We start from the raw sequence: 14,258 nt of genomic DNA, 5'->3' as shown, positions 1-14,258 counted from the left end.
CTCAGTGAAGTAATCTTTTTTTTTTTTTTTGAGACAGAGTCTCATTCTGTCACCCAGGCTGGAGTGCAGTGGCGCGATCTCGACTCACTGCAACCTCCACCTCCTGGGTTCAAGTGATTCTCTTGCTTCAGCCTCCCCAGTAGCTGTGACTACAGGTGTGTACCATCATGGCTGGCTAATTTTTGCATTTTTAGTGAAGGCGGGGTTTTGCCATGTTGGTCAGGATGGTCTCGAACTCCTGACCTCAAGTGATTGCCTGTCTTGGCCTCCCAAAGTGCTGGGACTACAGGCGTGAGCCATTGTGCTCCGCCCTCAGTGAAGTAATCTTTGTGGTGAGAAAGGGGAGGGGATCTAGGTGGAAGACTGGCCTGGGGGACTCTTCTCCCATTGACTGGTGTTTTCTCCTTGTGCCTTTCTCCAGCTAGGGCAGAGACCTAGGCCTAGGAGGCCTTGAGACTGAGAGCGGGCCTGCTCTGGGGAGGCTGAGTGGCCTAGGCAAGGGCCCAAGTAAAGGAGGAGTAGAATGACTATGCCAGCCATATTGATGGTAAGAGAGAATACCCCACTGTGACAACAGCTAACATCTATCTGCTATCTGCCCAACTGCTTTACAAGGTGGGTAGTTGAAGAAGCAGATACAGACAGTTCCCTATCTTGCCCAAGGTCACACAGATGCAAACTGAAGGAGCGTTCTCAAATTCAGGTTGGCCAGAAACAGAAAGTACAGGGCAGCACAAGGTCTTAAGGGAACAAACTTCCTTTATCCTTTCCCTTTCATGTCCAGGGCAGCAAGATCCAGAAGACCCAGGGGAAAGAAGACCTGAAGCAAGTCTAAAGCCCTGCACCACAGAGTTCTGGCTCTTTCTTCCACTCCTGCGGCTGCAGACATAGAATTCTTCTTGTTAGACCAATTAATTGACTAATCTTTCAAATACTCTCTCTTATTACACAGGACTATAGATTTAAGAAAATGTGGGACATAGACCTGAGGCATCACAGGACACATCCTAGAAGTATTCTTAAATAAATTCCCCAGTATTGGTGTCTTTTGTATCCTTTGTATAAAAGTGCACACAATGGTCCTCACGTGAAACAGTGGTTAAGTGGACTGGGTTCATGAAGATTTAGCTATGGATAATGACCACCGTGACATGCCGGGAGATGTGATGGAAAAATCACCAGATTCTCAGACCATGCAGACCCCAAGACATGGCCAGGCTCAGGGTTTCTGTCATTCAAGAGACAGATGAGGCCCAGTGCAAGTTTCTTCTAAGCAGTGACTATCTTCTTGTGCCCAGGGCCCCCTGCCCCTAGAAACCTCACCATTCAGGTACCCAGCTTTGCCTTTCTAACCTTGGAACCCAGGCTTGTCAAGTCTCCTGTGATGCTGGTGTTAATCTGCCCTGCATTCTAACCTCAGAACATGTGTGTGACTTTCTCAAACAGTTCCTGCATCTTTGGCTCTTTGGCTTCTAAGTGAAGGCTGAATCATGAATGACTCTCCTTCGCGCATCCCATTATTTTACTGAAACATTTCTCAAAGGGGAGATGAAATCTAAATTATAAGGGAAAAAAGAATCTTCCAAAACAAAGAAAAAAAATTCCTTATAAAAAATATCAGCCATTGCTTACCGCATGGCTGCCTTAAACGGAATCAACTCAAAGGAATCTAACCCAGATCCCAGAGTTTGCTCTGCTACCTCCTTGGCCTGTAAAATAATAACAAGACAGCGACAATTAGCTTTCACAGCAGGAAAAAGTACACATATCACTGACGGAAGGGCCCGCCTAACACTTGTCCAGGATCACACCATGCCCTACAGTGTGCCCTTCCCATCTATGGGACTACTTGGTAGGCATGAATAGATTAAAGTGAAAGTATCATGTTAAGGGAAACAAGGGCCTGCTTTCTCCAGGCTAGGTTCACAGGACAAAACTGCATTCAGGCAGGTGTGCACTGGAACCTGACGTGCTGGATCCAGAGAAGTGACCAGCTGTGATGACAGCAGTGGAATGTGAGGTCTGTAAAAGTGCTTTCTCCGCCCCTCTTCCTTGGCTCTTGGGAAGGAACCTCTGCCCTCAGAGTTTTAGCCAGATGCTAAGAATATCCAAATAGCAAGAGTTACAAAAGATCAGTTAAAAAACAAAGATGTGAGAACTGATATTGAAGGACATCCCACTGCTTTGGATAAGCCTTCTGCATGTAGTGGCTAAAGGGCTGAGAAATCCGGAGTCAGTACCAGGGATACAAGTTCAGTGAGGAGGGGAGATGGCAAGGAGCTGGTGACTACAGCTACAGTCTCTCTGATATCTACATCATACACAACCTTTCCAATGTCAAATGGCTTCCTTCAGAAAAGGTCCTATTGGCATTTGGGAGGCATCAAGCTGACTCTTCTCATCTCCTTACTGGGTCAGATATAGGAATCCAACTCAGCAGGGCACGTTAACCGCAAAACAGCAAGGAAGATAATGGTCAGAGAACGGGAACACATGTGCTTGTCTAGGAAAAGTAAGTCACATTTTCTAATCTTTAGCTATTTTTTTTAAACACTGAGTTATAGGAAATCAAACTTACCGAACTTTATTAGAATTCACAGTAGAATAATCTAAAGCTGTCTTTTTGGTTTTTTTTCAGCTTTTAAAAGCCTTTTAAGCTATTCAACAAGACAATGTGCTACAGAATGATTTTTCCTTAACACAACCAGATGTCTACAAAGAAGCACCGATTAGTCGTCATCCATAAGACAACAGCAGCACAGTCACAGGCAGCAGAAGCTCAGTGCTCTCAGGGCTTCTCTCTGCCTGGTGTCAAAGAGGCCCAAGATCGCACAAAAGTGAGTATTACAAGGTGTCCAAAGAAGAAACACATGGATAGAATGTTTTACATTAAAATAATAATTACAGAAAGGGAAACATGGTATTTAAATTACCTTTGTTAGACTGGAAGTTTTAGCATAACATGCAATGCCAGCCAAAACAGCCTCAATAACAGCAGCATATATCTGGGACAATAGCCTACTTTAAAAACAAAAAATAATGGTTAACATTACAGCATCATGAGGTTTTTGTCAAAAGATGCATGCACATAAATGACAGCCCCTAATAAACTGATTTTTAAACAGAATGAAAAAAGGCAAAAATATAACCCACTGATTTCTAAACCTTTTAAAAGTCACATGCCTGGGCCAGGTATAGTGGCTCAGGCTTGTGATCCCAGCACTTTGGGAGGCTGAGATGGGCAGATCGCTTGAGCCCAGGAATTTGAGACCAGCCTGGGCAACATGGCAAAACCCCATCTCGACAAAAAATAAAAATAAATAAAAATAAAATTATCCAGGCATGGTGGTGTGTGCCTGTATTCTCAACTATTTAGGAGGCTGAGGCTGGAGGATCACTTGAGCCTGGGAGGCAGAAGAGGTTGCAGTGAGCCAAGACTGTGTCACTGTACTCCAGCCTGGGTGACAGAGTGGGACCCTGTCTCCAAAAAAAAAAAAAAAAGGTCATATCCCTGGTTTGACTTATACTTTGCTTTTGTTAAATCACCTTAAGGAAAGTCAGCTCCTCTGAATTCTGCTCAAGAGATTGCCCCTCCCTGTTTGTAACCAAACAGAATAAAACTATGTAGACTCCTTGACGCCTCTATGTGCAGGAACAGCTACCTACAGAGCAGGAATCCCTTCAGTGTTCTCATACCCACTTGCTGCTTTCCCAGGGACCAATCACACTGTAGTTTCATATCGTCTTTTCACTAGACCTGCTGAAGGCTGGTCTATTACTGGAACCTCTGGGTAGGAGACCTCAGCAGGAGAAGAGAGATGACCAGACTGAGGAAGGGCTGGGTTTTTCTCTGCCAGACTGGACTGCCACGAAGGTCCCTAGAAAAACTAGTCTGGTTCATTTTAGGGAACCACCTAAGGTGGTTTTTCCACCTTGGCATTTAGGACTGGATAATTCTTTGCTGTGGGGTTTGTCCTGTGCATTGTAGGATGTTCGGCAGCACCCCTGGCTGCTAACCAGCATCCCTATCCACTAGATGTTGGTAGCATTCCAGTTGTGATAATCAAAAATTTCTCCAGACCCTGCCAAATGTTCCTGGGAGTGGGGAAAGATGGGGGAGGGAGGTACAACAGAATTGCCCTTGGTTGAGAACCACTGCCTTGGAGGAAGGAGGTGCATGCTCTTCTTAGGACACTTACGAAGAGAAGGGGCTCATCCAAGGGGCCCTGAAAGGCCAGGAGAGGCACCTGGCAAGGAACTGACAAGGTCTCACCTAAAAATATGTCTATTTTTAAGCCCAGAAGAATCTTGTAACAGGTAAAGGAAGGTGATAGGAGTTTGAAAGTGGGAAAAAACGCAGAAGTGATTTGGTCTAATCCTCTCATCTTATAGAAGAAGCAATAAGGGCCTCTGGAAGTGGAATATGTTGTCTATTAAGTCACAGAAAATTCATGGCTGACCCAAACTCAGATCTGCTCTCAGCCTGGTGCTTTTCCACTGTGCCACATCACATTGCCACCTCCTTCAATTTCCTCCTTGGCTCCTGCACCACACCTCCACAATGTAGGTAAGAGGTTAGGGTTGAGTTGAAGAAAAAAGAACAGGGAGAGCTCATAAAACAAAATGACAGCTCCAAATATCAACATATCCTGAAGACTTCTGGCCAGGCAAGGGCAGGGCAGAGGGTATACCCTGGAAGGGGCCTGGCAGAGAGATGTGAATGAGCTTGGCCCCTTCCAGGTGAGACCAGAATCCCCTGCACTTTGACACTAAGGGTGCATTTAAAGATGCCAAACCCAAAGACATGCAAAGATATCCCCCTCCTCAGCTGATTCAAACATCACTCAGTACCAACATTGGTCAGGCCTTCCCCTTGCTTGGTCTTCTCCCATACTGATCCTTACATAGGAGATCAATACACAAGCCACGTGGCTGCTGACCCATAAAATTAAAAAGCCTGCATGGCTCTGCTTTTTTTTTTTTTTTTTTGAGATGGAGTCTTGCTCTGTCACCCAGGCTAGAGTGCAGTGGTGCGATCTCAGCTCACTGCAACCTCCGCCTCCCGGGTTCAAGCGATTTTCCTCCCTCAGCCTCCTGAGTAGCTGGGATTACAGGTTGCCTGCCACCGCGCCCGGCTAGTTTTTGTATTTTTAGTAGAGGCGGGGTTTCACCATCTTGGCCAGGTTGGTTTCGAACTCCTGACCTTGTGATCCACCTGCCTTGGCCTCCCAAAGCGCTGGGATTATAGGTTATAGGCATAAGCCACTGCACCCGGCCTCTACTGTCACTTTCACTTGAATCCACATGTTCCACTGGATCTGTGATTTGGCAAATCTCCCAATGTGCACCCAGTTACCACTCAATACTAGTCCCTGACATGGGGCATCAATGGATTTGGTTTAGGCAAAATGTTTAAGGGTCTAGCATAAGGATACAGGACAGTGGCTAAGCAGTGCTGGCACAGAAGTACAACAGGCACAAGGTAAGACTACACCCACCAACATGTGAGGAAATGGTTGACTTGTTGCTAAGGAAAGGAAACCCACAAAAGAACTAAATACATGTTATGATTACAGCTTAATAATTTTTTTAAAAGCCCAGAAAGATATATACATATACATACGCATACACACACACACGTATACACACACACACAATTTTCCCTTTTTTTTTTTTTTTGAGATAGTCTTGCTCTGTCGCCCAGGCTAGAGTGCAGTGGTGCTATCTCGGCTCACTGCAACCTCTGTATCCCAGGTTCAAGCAATTCTCCTGCCTCAGCCTCCTGAGTACCTGGAATTACAGGCATGTGCCAGCACACCTGGCTAATTTTTGTATTTTTAGTAGAGACGGGGTCTTGCCATGTTGGCCAGGCTGGTCTTGAACTCCTGACCTCATGTGATCCACCCGTCTTGGTCTCCCAAAGTGCTGGGATTACAGGTGTGAGCCACTGCACCTGGACACACACACACATTTTTGAGACAGGGACTCACTCTGTCACCCAGGCTGCAGTGTAGTGGTGTGATCTCAGCTCACTGCAGCCTTGACCTCCCCAGGCTCAGATGATCCTCCTGCCTCAGCCTCCCAAGTAGCTGGGAATATATGTGTGTGCCACTATGTCCAGCTAATTTTTGTAGAGACAGAGTTCCATAGGGTTTCCCAGGCTAGTCTCGAATTGGGCTCAAGCCATCTGCCTGCCTCGGCCCCCCAGAGTCCTGGGATTTCAGGTGAGCCACTGCGCTCAGTCCCAGAAATATATAAATTAAGATATTAATGGGTAGTGCCAGACAGGAGGAATTATAGCTGATCTTAATTTCTTTTCTCTAATTCCATATTTTCTGTAGTATGATTATATTTCTTCTATTATATTTTTCCCAATACAACTTTGTGGGCCCTGCCCTAGAAATTCTGATTGTAATCCTGGGATTGGGCCTGGAGAACCTATATTTTAAAGAGATCCTTAGATAATCCTTTGTAGCCTCTCACTGCTGGCCACAGGGAAGTGCTGATCTAGACCCCACCAAGTTAAGCTGCAGTATTTAATTAGGTAATAATAAAATTCCATTATGTCCATATTGCTGAAGGAGAATGCTTTTTGGAATTTAATAGTTTCAGCACTAATGACTTTATTTTCTGTCTTTGGTTTCCTGCTGTATGTGAAAGAAGAGAAGTCAACACTAGGTAGACCCTTTCTGAAGTTGCACAGCCAGTGTTCACACCCTCTCACTATGTTCCATAGGCTTAAGTGTCAAATCCAGAGAAAGACACTCTTCAGACCAGTTGGGGTTTCACATGATTCTCCCAATGGATTTCAGGATGGTTTATTCTTAGAAAAGCCCTTAATTTAAAAATGCATTATATAGAAAACATATCAAGGGGAGTTACATCATAAACGCATGGGTGTGCAGGTAGGAAGCCTCTGAAGTCTAGAGAGAAGAGCAGATGGCAAAGCTGGCAAGGTTCTCTGGCCTGAATTCCAAGCTGAGAGAAACTTGGGAAACAACACAGTAATGTTCACGTCATAAACCAGATTTCTTCTTCTTTTTTATTTTACACAGTCTCCCTCTGTTGCCAACAGTGCAGTGGTGCAATCACATAGCTCACTGAAATCTCGACCTCCCAGGCTTAAGTGATCCTCCCACCTCAGCCTCCCAAGTAGCTGGGACCACAGGCGTGCACCACCATGCCTGGCTAATTTTTTATTTTCTGTAGACACAGGGTCTGCTTATGTTGCCCAGGCTGGTCTCGAATTCCTGGTCTCAAGTGATCCTCCCACCTCAGCTTCCCAAAATGTTGGGATTACAGTGCGTGCCACCACACCCAGCAAAAGCAGATGTCTTAATCACTGTTGATCTCAAAAGGAAGTACACAGGACAGTCACAACTGAGTAACTCAATTTTGAGAAAGAAAAAATAAAATATGAAGACTTACATTTGTTCAGTTTTCTTGGGCAGCTTGCTGTCACCACCTGTGAAAGAGGCCCACTAAGAATGTGACAAGAGCAAAGGATATGCAAACACTTAACAAGGAAGCTAGAAATGCTTCATTTACCTGGAAGGCATTGTCAAGAACTACATTTCTTTTTCTTTTTTTTTTTTTTTGAGATACAGTTTAGCTCTGTCACCCAGGCTGGAGTGCAGTGGCGTAATCTTGGCTCACTGCAACCTCCGCCTCCCAGGTTCAGGCAATTCTCCTGCCTCAGCCTCCTGAGTAGCTGGGATTACAGGTGCACGCCACCATGCCCCACTAATTTTTGTATTTTCAGTAGAGATGGGGTTTTGCCATGTTGGCCAGGCTGGTCTCAAACTCCTGACCACAGGTGATCCACCCACCTTGGCCTCCAAAGTGCTAGGATTACAGGCGCGAGCCACCATGCCCAGCCTATTTTTTTCTTTTAAGTTAAATACAGTACAAACACCAACAACAGTGGAACCTGGCCATTCCCAATAGCCTCCTGGACCTTCACCTGCATTTCCCACTTCTACAACCCACTCAGCAACACCACTAAATACCAGAGATGTGCGGAATCTTAGGTTCTGGAATGTTTTTGTTTTTATTTTTAATTTTTTAAACTTCGAGGCATCAGTAAGCAGGCTCAGTTCTACCTCTTGCTTTATCTCCTTAATTACCTGACCCAAGTCATGCTTCTTTCCAGAGTTTCCTGGCTTATTTAACATCATCCAGAATAAAATATGGTTCCTGATGTACTCTCCTCTGTGAAGCAATGCTGAGACCTGCGTTCATTCCACAGGTTCTTTTCCATTTGTCTTTGGATACCTGCAACTTCTGGTTACCCCAGTAAGCAGGGCAGCCCCAGCAAGCCTAGCCTTTCTGGATGGCCCCACAGCATGCTCCTAGCTCCTAAGTACCCTTTTATTATGGCCTTTTCTCACTTTCCTCACAAGAACAGTCAAGTGGGCACCTGGCTGAGTCATCCAAATTCCCACCGTGGACTCCACCTCCTGCTTTTTTGTTGTTGTTGTTGTTAAGACAGAGTCTCACTCTGTTGCCCAGGCTAGAGTGCAGTGGCTCAGTCTTGGCTCACTGCAACTTCCACCTCCCAAGTTCAAGCAATTATGGTGCCTCAGCCTCCTGAGTAGCTAGGACTACAGGTGTGCACCAGCATGCCTGGCTAATTTTTGTATTTTTAGTAGAGATGGGGTTTCGCCATGTTGGCCAGGCTGGTCTCAAACTCTTGACCTCAAGTGATCTGCCTGCCTGGGCCTCCCAAAGTGCTGGGATTACAGGCGTGAGCCACCATGCCTGGTCCCTACCTCCTGCTTTCTTAAACTAGGTCTTATTCATCTTGGCCTCCCCTGTGACACCTAGCAAAGGGTTATACACATGGTTAGACTTAATGTAGGCTGCACCAATCATCTTCCTTTTGAAACACATTCTGTGAGAAATGTTAGACACATCAACTATCCAGAAGTAATCAGAGAGGGAGCTGGAGGCCCACAAATTGGGTAACATGAGCTTCCAAGCAAAGTAGTGAATTGTGTGTCAACTTCTAATTCATGAGAGAGACTATTCATTAGATAAGCTGATGAGATGACAACTCACAGGGACTTACCCAAGTAAGGAACATGAGTAGCTCCAAAAAAGTATGTTCTTGAACAAGCAAGAGGTCCCTTTGGTGAGACACACTGGGCTACCTGGATGTCAGAAAAAAATAAAAATAAAAAGGGGCAATAACTTAGGCATGTACTAGTAGATAAACAAAAAGTATAGAGTCAATGGAAATAAATTTTCTTTTTTTTTGAGACAGAGTCTTACTCTGTCGCGTAGGATGGAGTGCAGTGGCGCAATCTCAGATCATTGCAACCTCCACCTCCCGGGTTCAAGTGATTCTCCTGCCTCAGCCTCCCCAGCAGCTGGGACTACAGGCACGTGCCATCACACCCAGCTAATTTTTTGTTTTTTTGTATTTTTAGTAGAGACAGGTTTTTGCCATGTTGGCCAGGCTGGTCTCAAACTCCTGACCTCAGGTGATCTGCCCGCCTTGGCCTCCCAAAGTGCTGAGATTACAGGCGTGAGCCACTGCACCTGGCCAGAAATACATTTTCTTCTACAAAACGGATTTATTATTTTTTAAAGACATAGGGGAAAAGATGATCTTTAACTGTTTTTCCAAAGGTATCTTTTGGTGCGTGTGCGTGTGTGTGTGTGTGTATGTGTGGTTTAAACCTTGGCTATATTGTGAGGGTGCTGTTGGATACTCAGCCCAGGGATGCTAAGGCAATCATGATTCAGAAGCAAGGTGTTTGGGTTTTGACTGTCATTAATACTTAGTCCAGAGCTTTCACAGTGAAGCCCCTGGCTGACATGACAGGCAGAGGTGTGGGACAGCTCCAAATTCAGGAAAGGAGGGTGCTATCCACATCCCCACATCCATTTGTATTTCATCTCTGTACATAGCCCCTGCGGAAGAGAAAATAAGTTCCTCTAGGTTTTCAAATTTTTATTCTTCTTCCCTGTTAAGATGTTCATTGATACAGAGATAAAATAGATGTCCTTTCCTCTTCTGAAAATCCAATATCTCATGAGGGTTCCTAGAATAATAGGTATAAAATGCAAAAATACTACCACAAGAACTAAAGGAACATGAATAAGTACAATATACAAAAAGTAGCTAAATACGACACAAGTATTCATTCCTTCTATTTTACTCAATTGTTTAAGACAACAACACTAGAATTCAAGGCATTTTTCTATAATATCGTGAATCCAAGTTACAGATTGGAAATGAGAACTTATTCTAACTAACCTATAAAAAAAGTGAACTAAAAAGTGAACCTAATAAAAAAGTATACTAATAGTGAACATGATCAATATTGCCATGACAATGAATGAAAACTCATGGAGGTATTTCTAATTGCTGGTTGATACATATTTCCTCAATTAAAACATGTTCCTTGGATCTCCAAATTTTCCCTTATTAAAGGTTTTTTTTTAAAGGTGCCAAGTGTTTTGTGCTATGAATTGAGTTAAAGTCATATGGTTTAAACCCCAGATTTGAAGGGACACAGTTCTCTTTCAGTTGTGTACACTTGAGTACATGAATCTGAAGTCTAACTCAGTCAGAAGATCAACACACCAGCACAGGTGTTGGCCAGCAGAATGGGGTCTATACACAGAGTCAACATTTCTCTCAGAAAAGAACTTTGGATTTTCTTAAGTAGTTAAAATAAGTAACTGGTTAAGAAGTCTAAACCTTGGTGTCATACAGCACGACTCTTAAAAACATTTTAATTCAGGCTGAATCAATTGTGAGCTTTCCTGGAAGACTATAAAAAAACAAGAAGAACCTCAAGACAGCTTCATTGGATGTCTGGTCTAAAGGTACCTATCCTTGTATTCAAAGGAAGATTTTGAAATAAATAAATAAGTAACAATATATATCCAGATAATCTTATCCACAGCCTTGGTTTTAATTATCCCCTTCATACTAAGGGAATGCTCAAATGTTTACTTCCAGACAAGACTAATCCTCGCAACCCTAGACTTATGTATCTAACCACTGCCGCCTCAGCTCTATTTGGGTGTCTCACAGTCATTTCAAACTCACTGTCTAAAATGAACTTCACACACATTCAATCTGACTCTCCTCAGTGTTCCCTCTCCAAATGAATAGTTTCTTTGTCCACTCAGTACAGACATCAGAATCTTGGAGCTTCCATGTCTTTTTGTGGCTTGACAGCTCTTTTCTTTTTATCCCTGAATAGCATCCATTCACTTACTGAAAGACATCTTGGTTGCTTCTAAGTTTTGGTAATTATAAATATCCATATGCAGGTTTTTGTGTGGACGTAAGTTTTTAATTCTTTGGGTAAATACCAAGGAGCGAAATTGCTGGATCTTATGGTAAGGCTGTATTTAGTTTTGTAAGGAAATGCCAAACTGTCTTCCAAAGTGACTGTACCTTTTTGCATTCCCACCAGCAATAAATGAGAGTTCCTGTTGCTCCATATCCTCACCAGCATTTGGTGTTGTCAGTCTTCTGAATTTTAGCCATTCTAATAGGCGTGTAATGGACATCTAAATTATTGCTCCAAACATTTCCTAGCTGGCTCTCAGTCAGCTCAGGATGATAAGAAATTCATGACTCAGAAGGAAAAAGGAAGCAATGTGTTTGGGTCCAAACATTTCCTAGCTGGCTTTCCCTGGAGTTTTCAAGTCTATGAGATCCTCAAAGGCAAAGATCATGACTATCCCTTCATCTAGCACAGTGACTAGCATTTACTAGACATTCAACAAGGATTACTGACTTAATGAGTGAAAATTCTTTGGCTTTGGAGTGATACAGACCTGAGAGCAGAAATTGCTTTAATAATACAATCTATAATGTGGATATGCACTGGGTGGTTTTTTATTTTTATTTTTTTTGGCAACTTTTGAGATAAAACCATTTTAAAGTATATAACTCAGTGGTACACTGCCTTGATCATTTTGTTCTCTTCCCTTCCTGATGTTCCAAGATTCCTTCTTTTATCATTTCCTCTCTGTTTAGACCAAATTTCTTTAAGTTATTCTTTTAGGTAGGTCTTTCAGCAACAAATTCTTGTAGTTTTCCTTCATCTGTGAATGTCTTGATTCTCCCTTAATTCTAGAAGGATATTTTTATTAGATACAGATTTCTAGGTTGACAATTCTTCTCTTTCAGCATTTGAAATACAGGTGCCATTTCCTTCTGGCCTTCATGGTTTCTGATGAGAAAGAAATACAACTTTCACTCAAAAATTGTTGGCCGGGCATGGTGGCTCACGCCTGTAACCCTAGCACTTTGGGAGGTCGAGGCGGGTGGATCACCTGAGGTCAGGAGTTCGAGACCAGCCTGGCCAACATAGTGAAACCCTGTCTCTACTAAAAATACAAAAATTAGCCAGGTGTGGTGGTGGATGCCTGTAATCCAACACCTTGGGAGGCTGAGGCAGGAGAATAGCTTGAACCCAGGAGGTGGAGGTTGCAGTGAGCCGAGATCATGCCACTGCACTCCAGTCTAGGTGACAAGAGCAAAACTTCGTCTCAAAAAAAAAAATTGTCTTCCCCCTATGGGTAAGGTCTTATTTCTTTCTGGCTGTTTTCAAGATTTTTTGTTTGGGCTGAGCGTGGTGGCTCATGCCTGTAATCCCAGCACTTTAAGAGGCCGAGGCAGGTGCATCACTTTGCAGTCAGGAGTTCAAGACCCGCCTGGCCAACATGGCAAAACCCTGTCTCTACTAAAAATACAAAAATTAGCCAGGCATGGTGGTGCACACTTGTAGTCCCAGCTACTTAGGAGGCTGAGGCATGAGAATTGCTTGAACCCAGGAGGCAGAGATTGCAGTGAGTCAAGATTGAGCCACTGCACTCCAGCCTGGGTGACAGAGCAAGACCCCATTTCAAAAAAAAAAGATTTTTTGTCTGTAGTTTTCAACAATTTGACTTTGATGTGTATTGGTGTGGGTATTTTGGGGTTTAATACTGTTTGAGGTTCACTCAGCTTCTTGATTTTGTAGATTCATAGTTTTCTGGGGTTTTTTTTTTTTGCCAAATTTGGGGGAATTTCAACCTTTATTTCTTCATTTTTTAAGTCCCATCTTCGTTCTCCTCTTCTTCTGGTACTCCAACAATATGAATATTTGGATTTTCTGTGAGAGTCCCACAGCTCTATGAGGTTCTGTTCAGTTTTTTTTTCAGTCTATTTTCTGTTGTTCAGATGGGTGATTTCTATTGTTCTATCTTCAAGTTCATTGATTCTTTATTCTCTCATTTCTGTTTTGCCATTGAGCCCATTCACTGAGTTTTTAACTTTGACTACCGTTATTTATTTATTTATTTATTTTTGAGACAGAGTTTCGCTCTTGTCTCCCAGGCTAGAGGGCAATGGCGCAACCTTGGCTCACTGCAGCCTCTGCCATCCAGGTTCAAGTGATTCTCCTGCCTCAGCCTCCTGAGCAGCTGGGATTTTACAAGTGCCTGCCATCACGCCTGGCTAATTTTTGTATTTTTAGTAGAGACGGGGTTTCGCCATGTTGGCCAGGCTGGTCTTGAACTCCTGACCTCAGGTAATCCGGCCTCCCAAAGTGCAGGGATTAAAGGTGTAAGCCACTGTGCCTGGTCTATTTTTACTTTAAAAAATCTCAATTTGGTTTTTCTTTTCTTTTTTTTTTTTTTTTTTTTGAGATGGAGTCTTGCTCTGTTGCCCAGGCTGGAGCGCAGTGGCGTGATCTCAGCTCACTGCAAGCTCCGCCTTCCAGGTTCACACCGTTCTCCTGCCTCAGCCTCCCAATTAGCTGGGACTACAGGAGCCTGCCACCACACCCGGCTAATTTTTTCTATTTTTAGTAGAGATGGGGTTTCACCATGTTAACCAGGATGGTCTCGATTTCCTGACCTCATGATCTGCCCACCTCGGCTTCTCAATCCCAGCATAATCCCTGTGCTGGGATTACAGGCGTGAGCCACCACGCCTGGCCTCAATTTGGTTTTTCTATACATCTTCTATTTCTTTGCTGAAACTTTCTATCATTTACTCCAAGGGTATTTGTAGTTGCTCACTGAAGTTTGTTTTTTTTTTTTTTTTTTTTTTTGAGATGGAGTCTTGCTCTGCTGCCCAGGCTGGAGTGCAGTGGCATGATCTTGGATCACTGCAACCTCCGCCTTCCGAGTTCAAGCACTTCTCCTGCCTCAGCCTCCCAAGTAGCTGGGACTACAGGCACGTGCCACCATGCCCAGGTTTTTTTTGTTTTGTTTTGTTTTTGTTTTTTTTTTGGTATTTT

The 14,258-nt window shown here is 43.7% G+C and overlaps 1 protein-coding gene across 7 annotated transcripts in view; it reads right to left on the bottom strand.

The window, feature by feature from the left end:
• DNAAF9 (dynein axonemal assembly factor 9) overlaps positions 1 to 14,258 on the bottom strand; it is a 159,713-nt gene that overhangs the window by 75,763 nt on the left and 69,692 nt on the right. For 5 of the 7 annotated variants that reach the window (XM_024238872.3, XM_054542069.2, XM_054542071.2 and 2 more), the window contains 4 exons: positions 9,071 to 9,152; positions 7,429 to 7,465; positions 2,934 to 3,021; positions 1,633 to 1,709 (listed from right to left, as the gene is read on the bottom strand). In XM_024238872.3, the coding sequence (XP_024094640.2) occupies positions 1,633 to 1,709; positions 2,934 to 3,021; positions 7,429 to 7,465; positions 9,071 to 9,152 (284 nt within the window). The remainder of the gene's footprint in view (positions 1 to 1,632; positions 1,710 to 2,933; positions 3,022 to 7,428; positions 7,466 to 9,070; positions 9,153 to 14,258) is intronic. The other 2 variants (XM_063720724.1, XM_054542070.2) reach the window with 1 other exon arrangement.

This window comes from Pongo abelii, chromosome 21 (assembly GCF_028885655.2).
Source record: "Pongo abelii isolate AG06213 chromosome 21, NHGRI_mPonAbe1-v2.0_pri, whole genome shotgun sequence".
Lineage (NCBI taxonomy): Eukaryota > Metazoa > Chordata > Mammalia > Primates > Hominidae > Pongo > Pongo abelii.
This window is presented reverse-complemented; position numbering and strand designations above follow the sequence as displayed.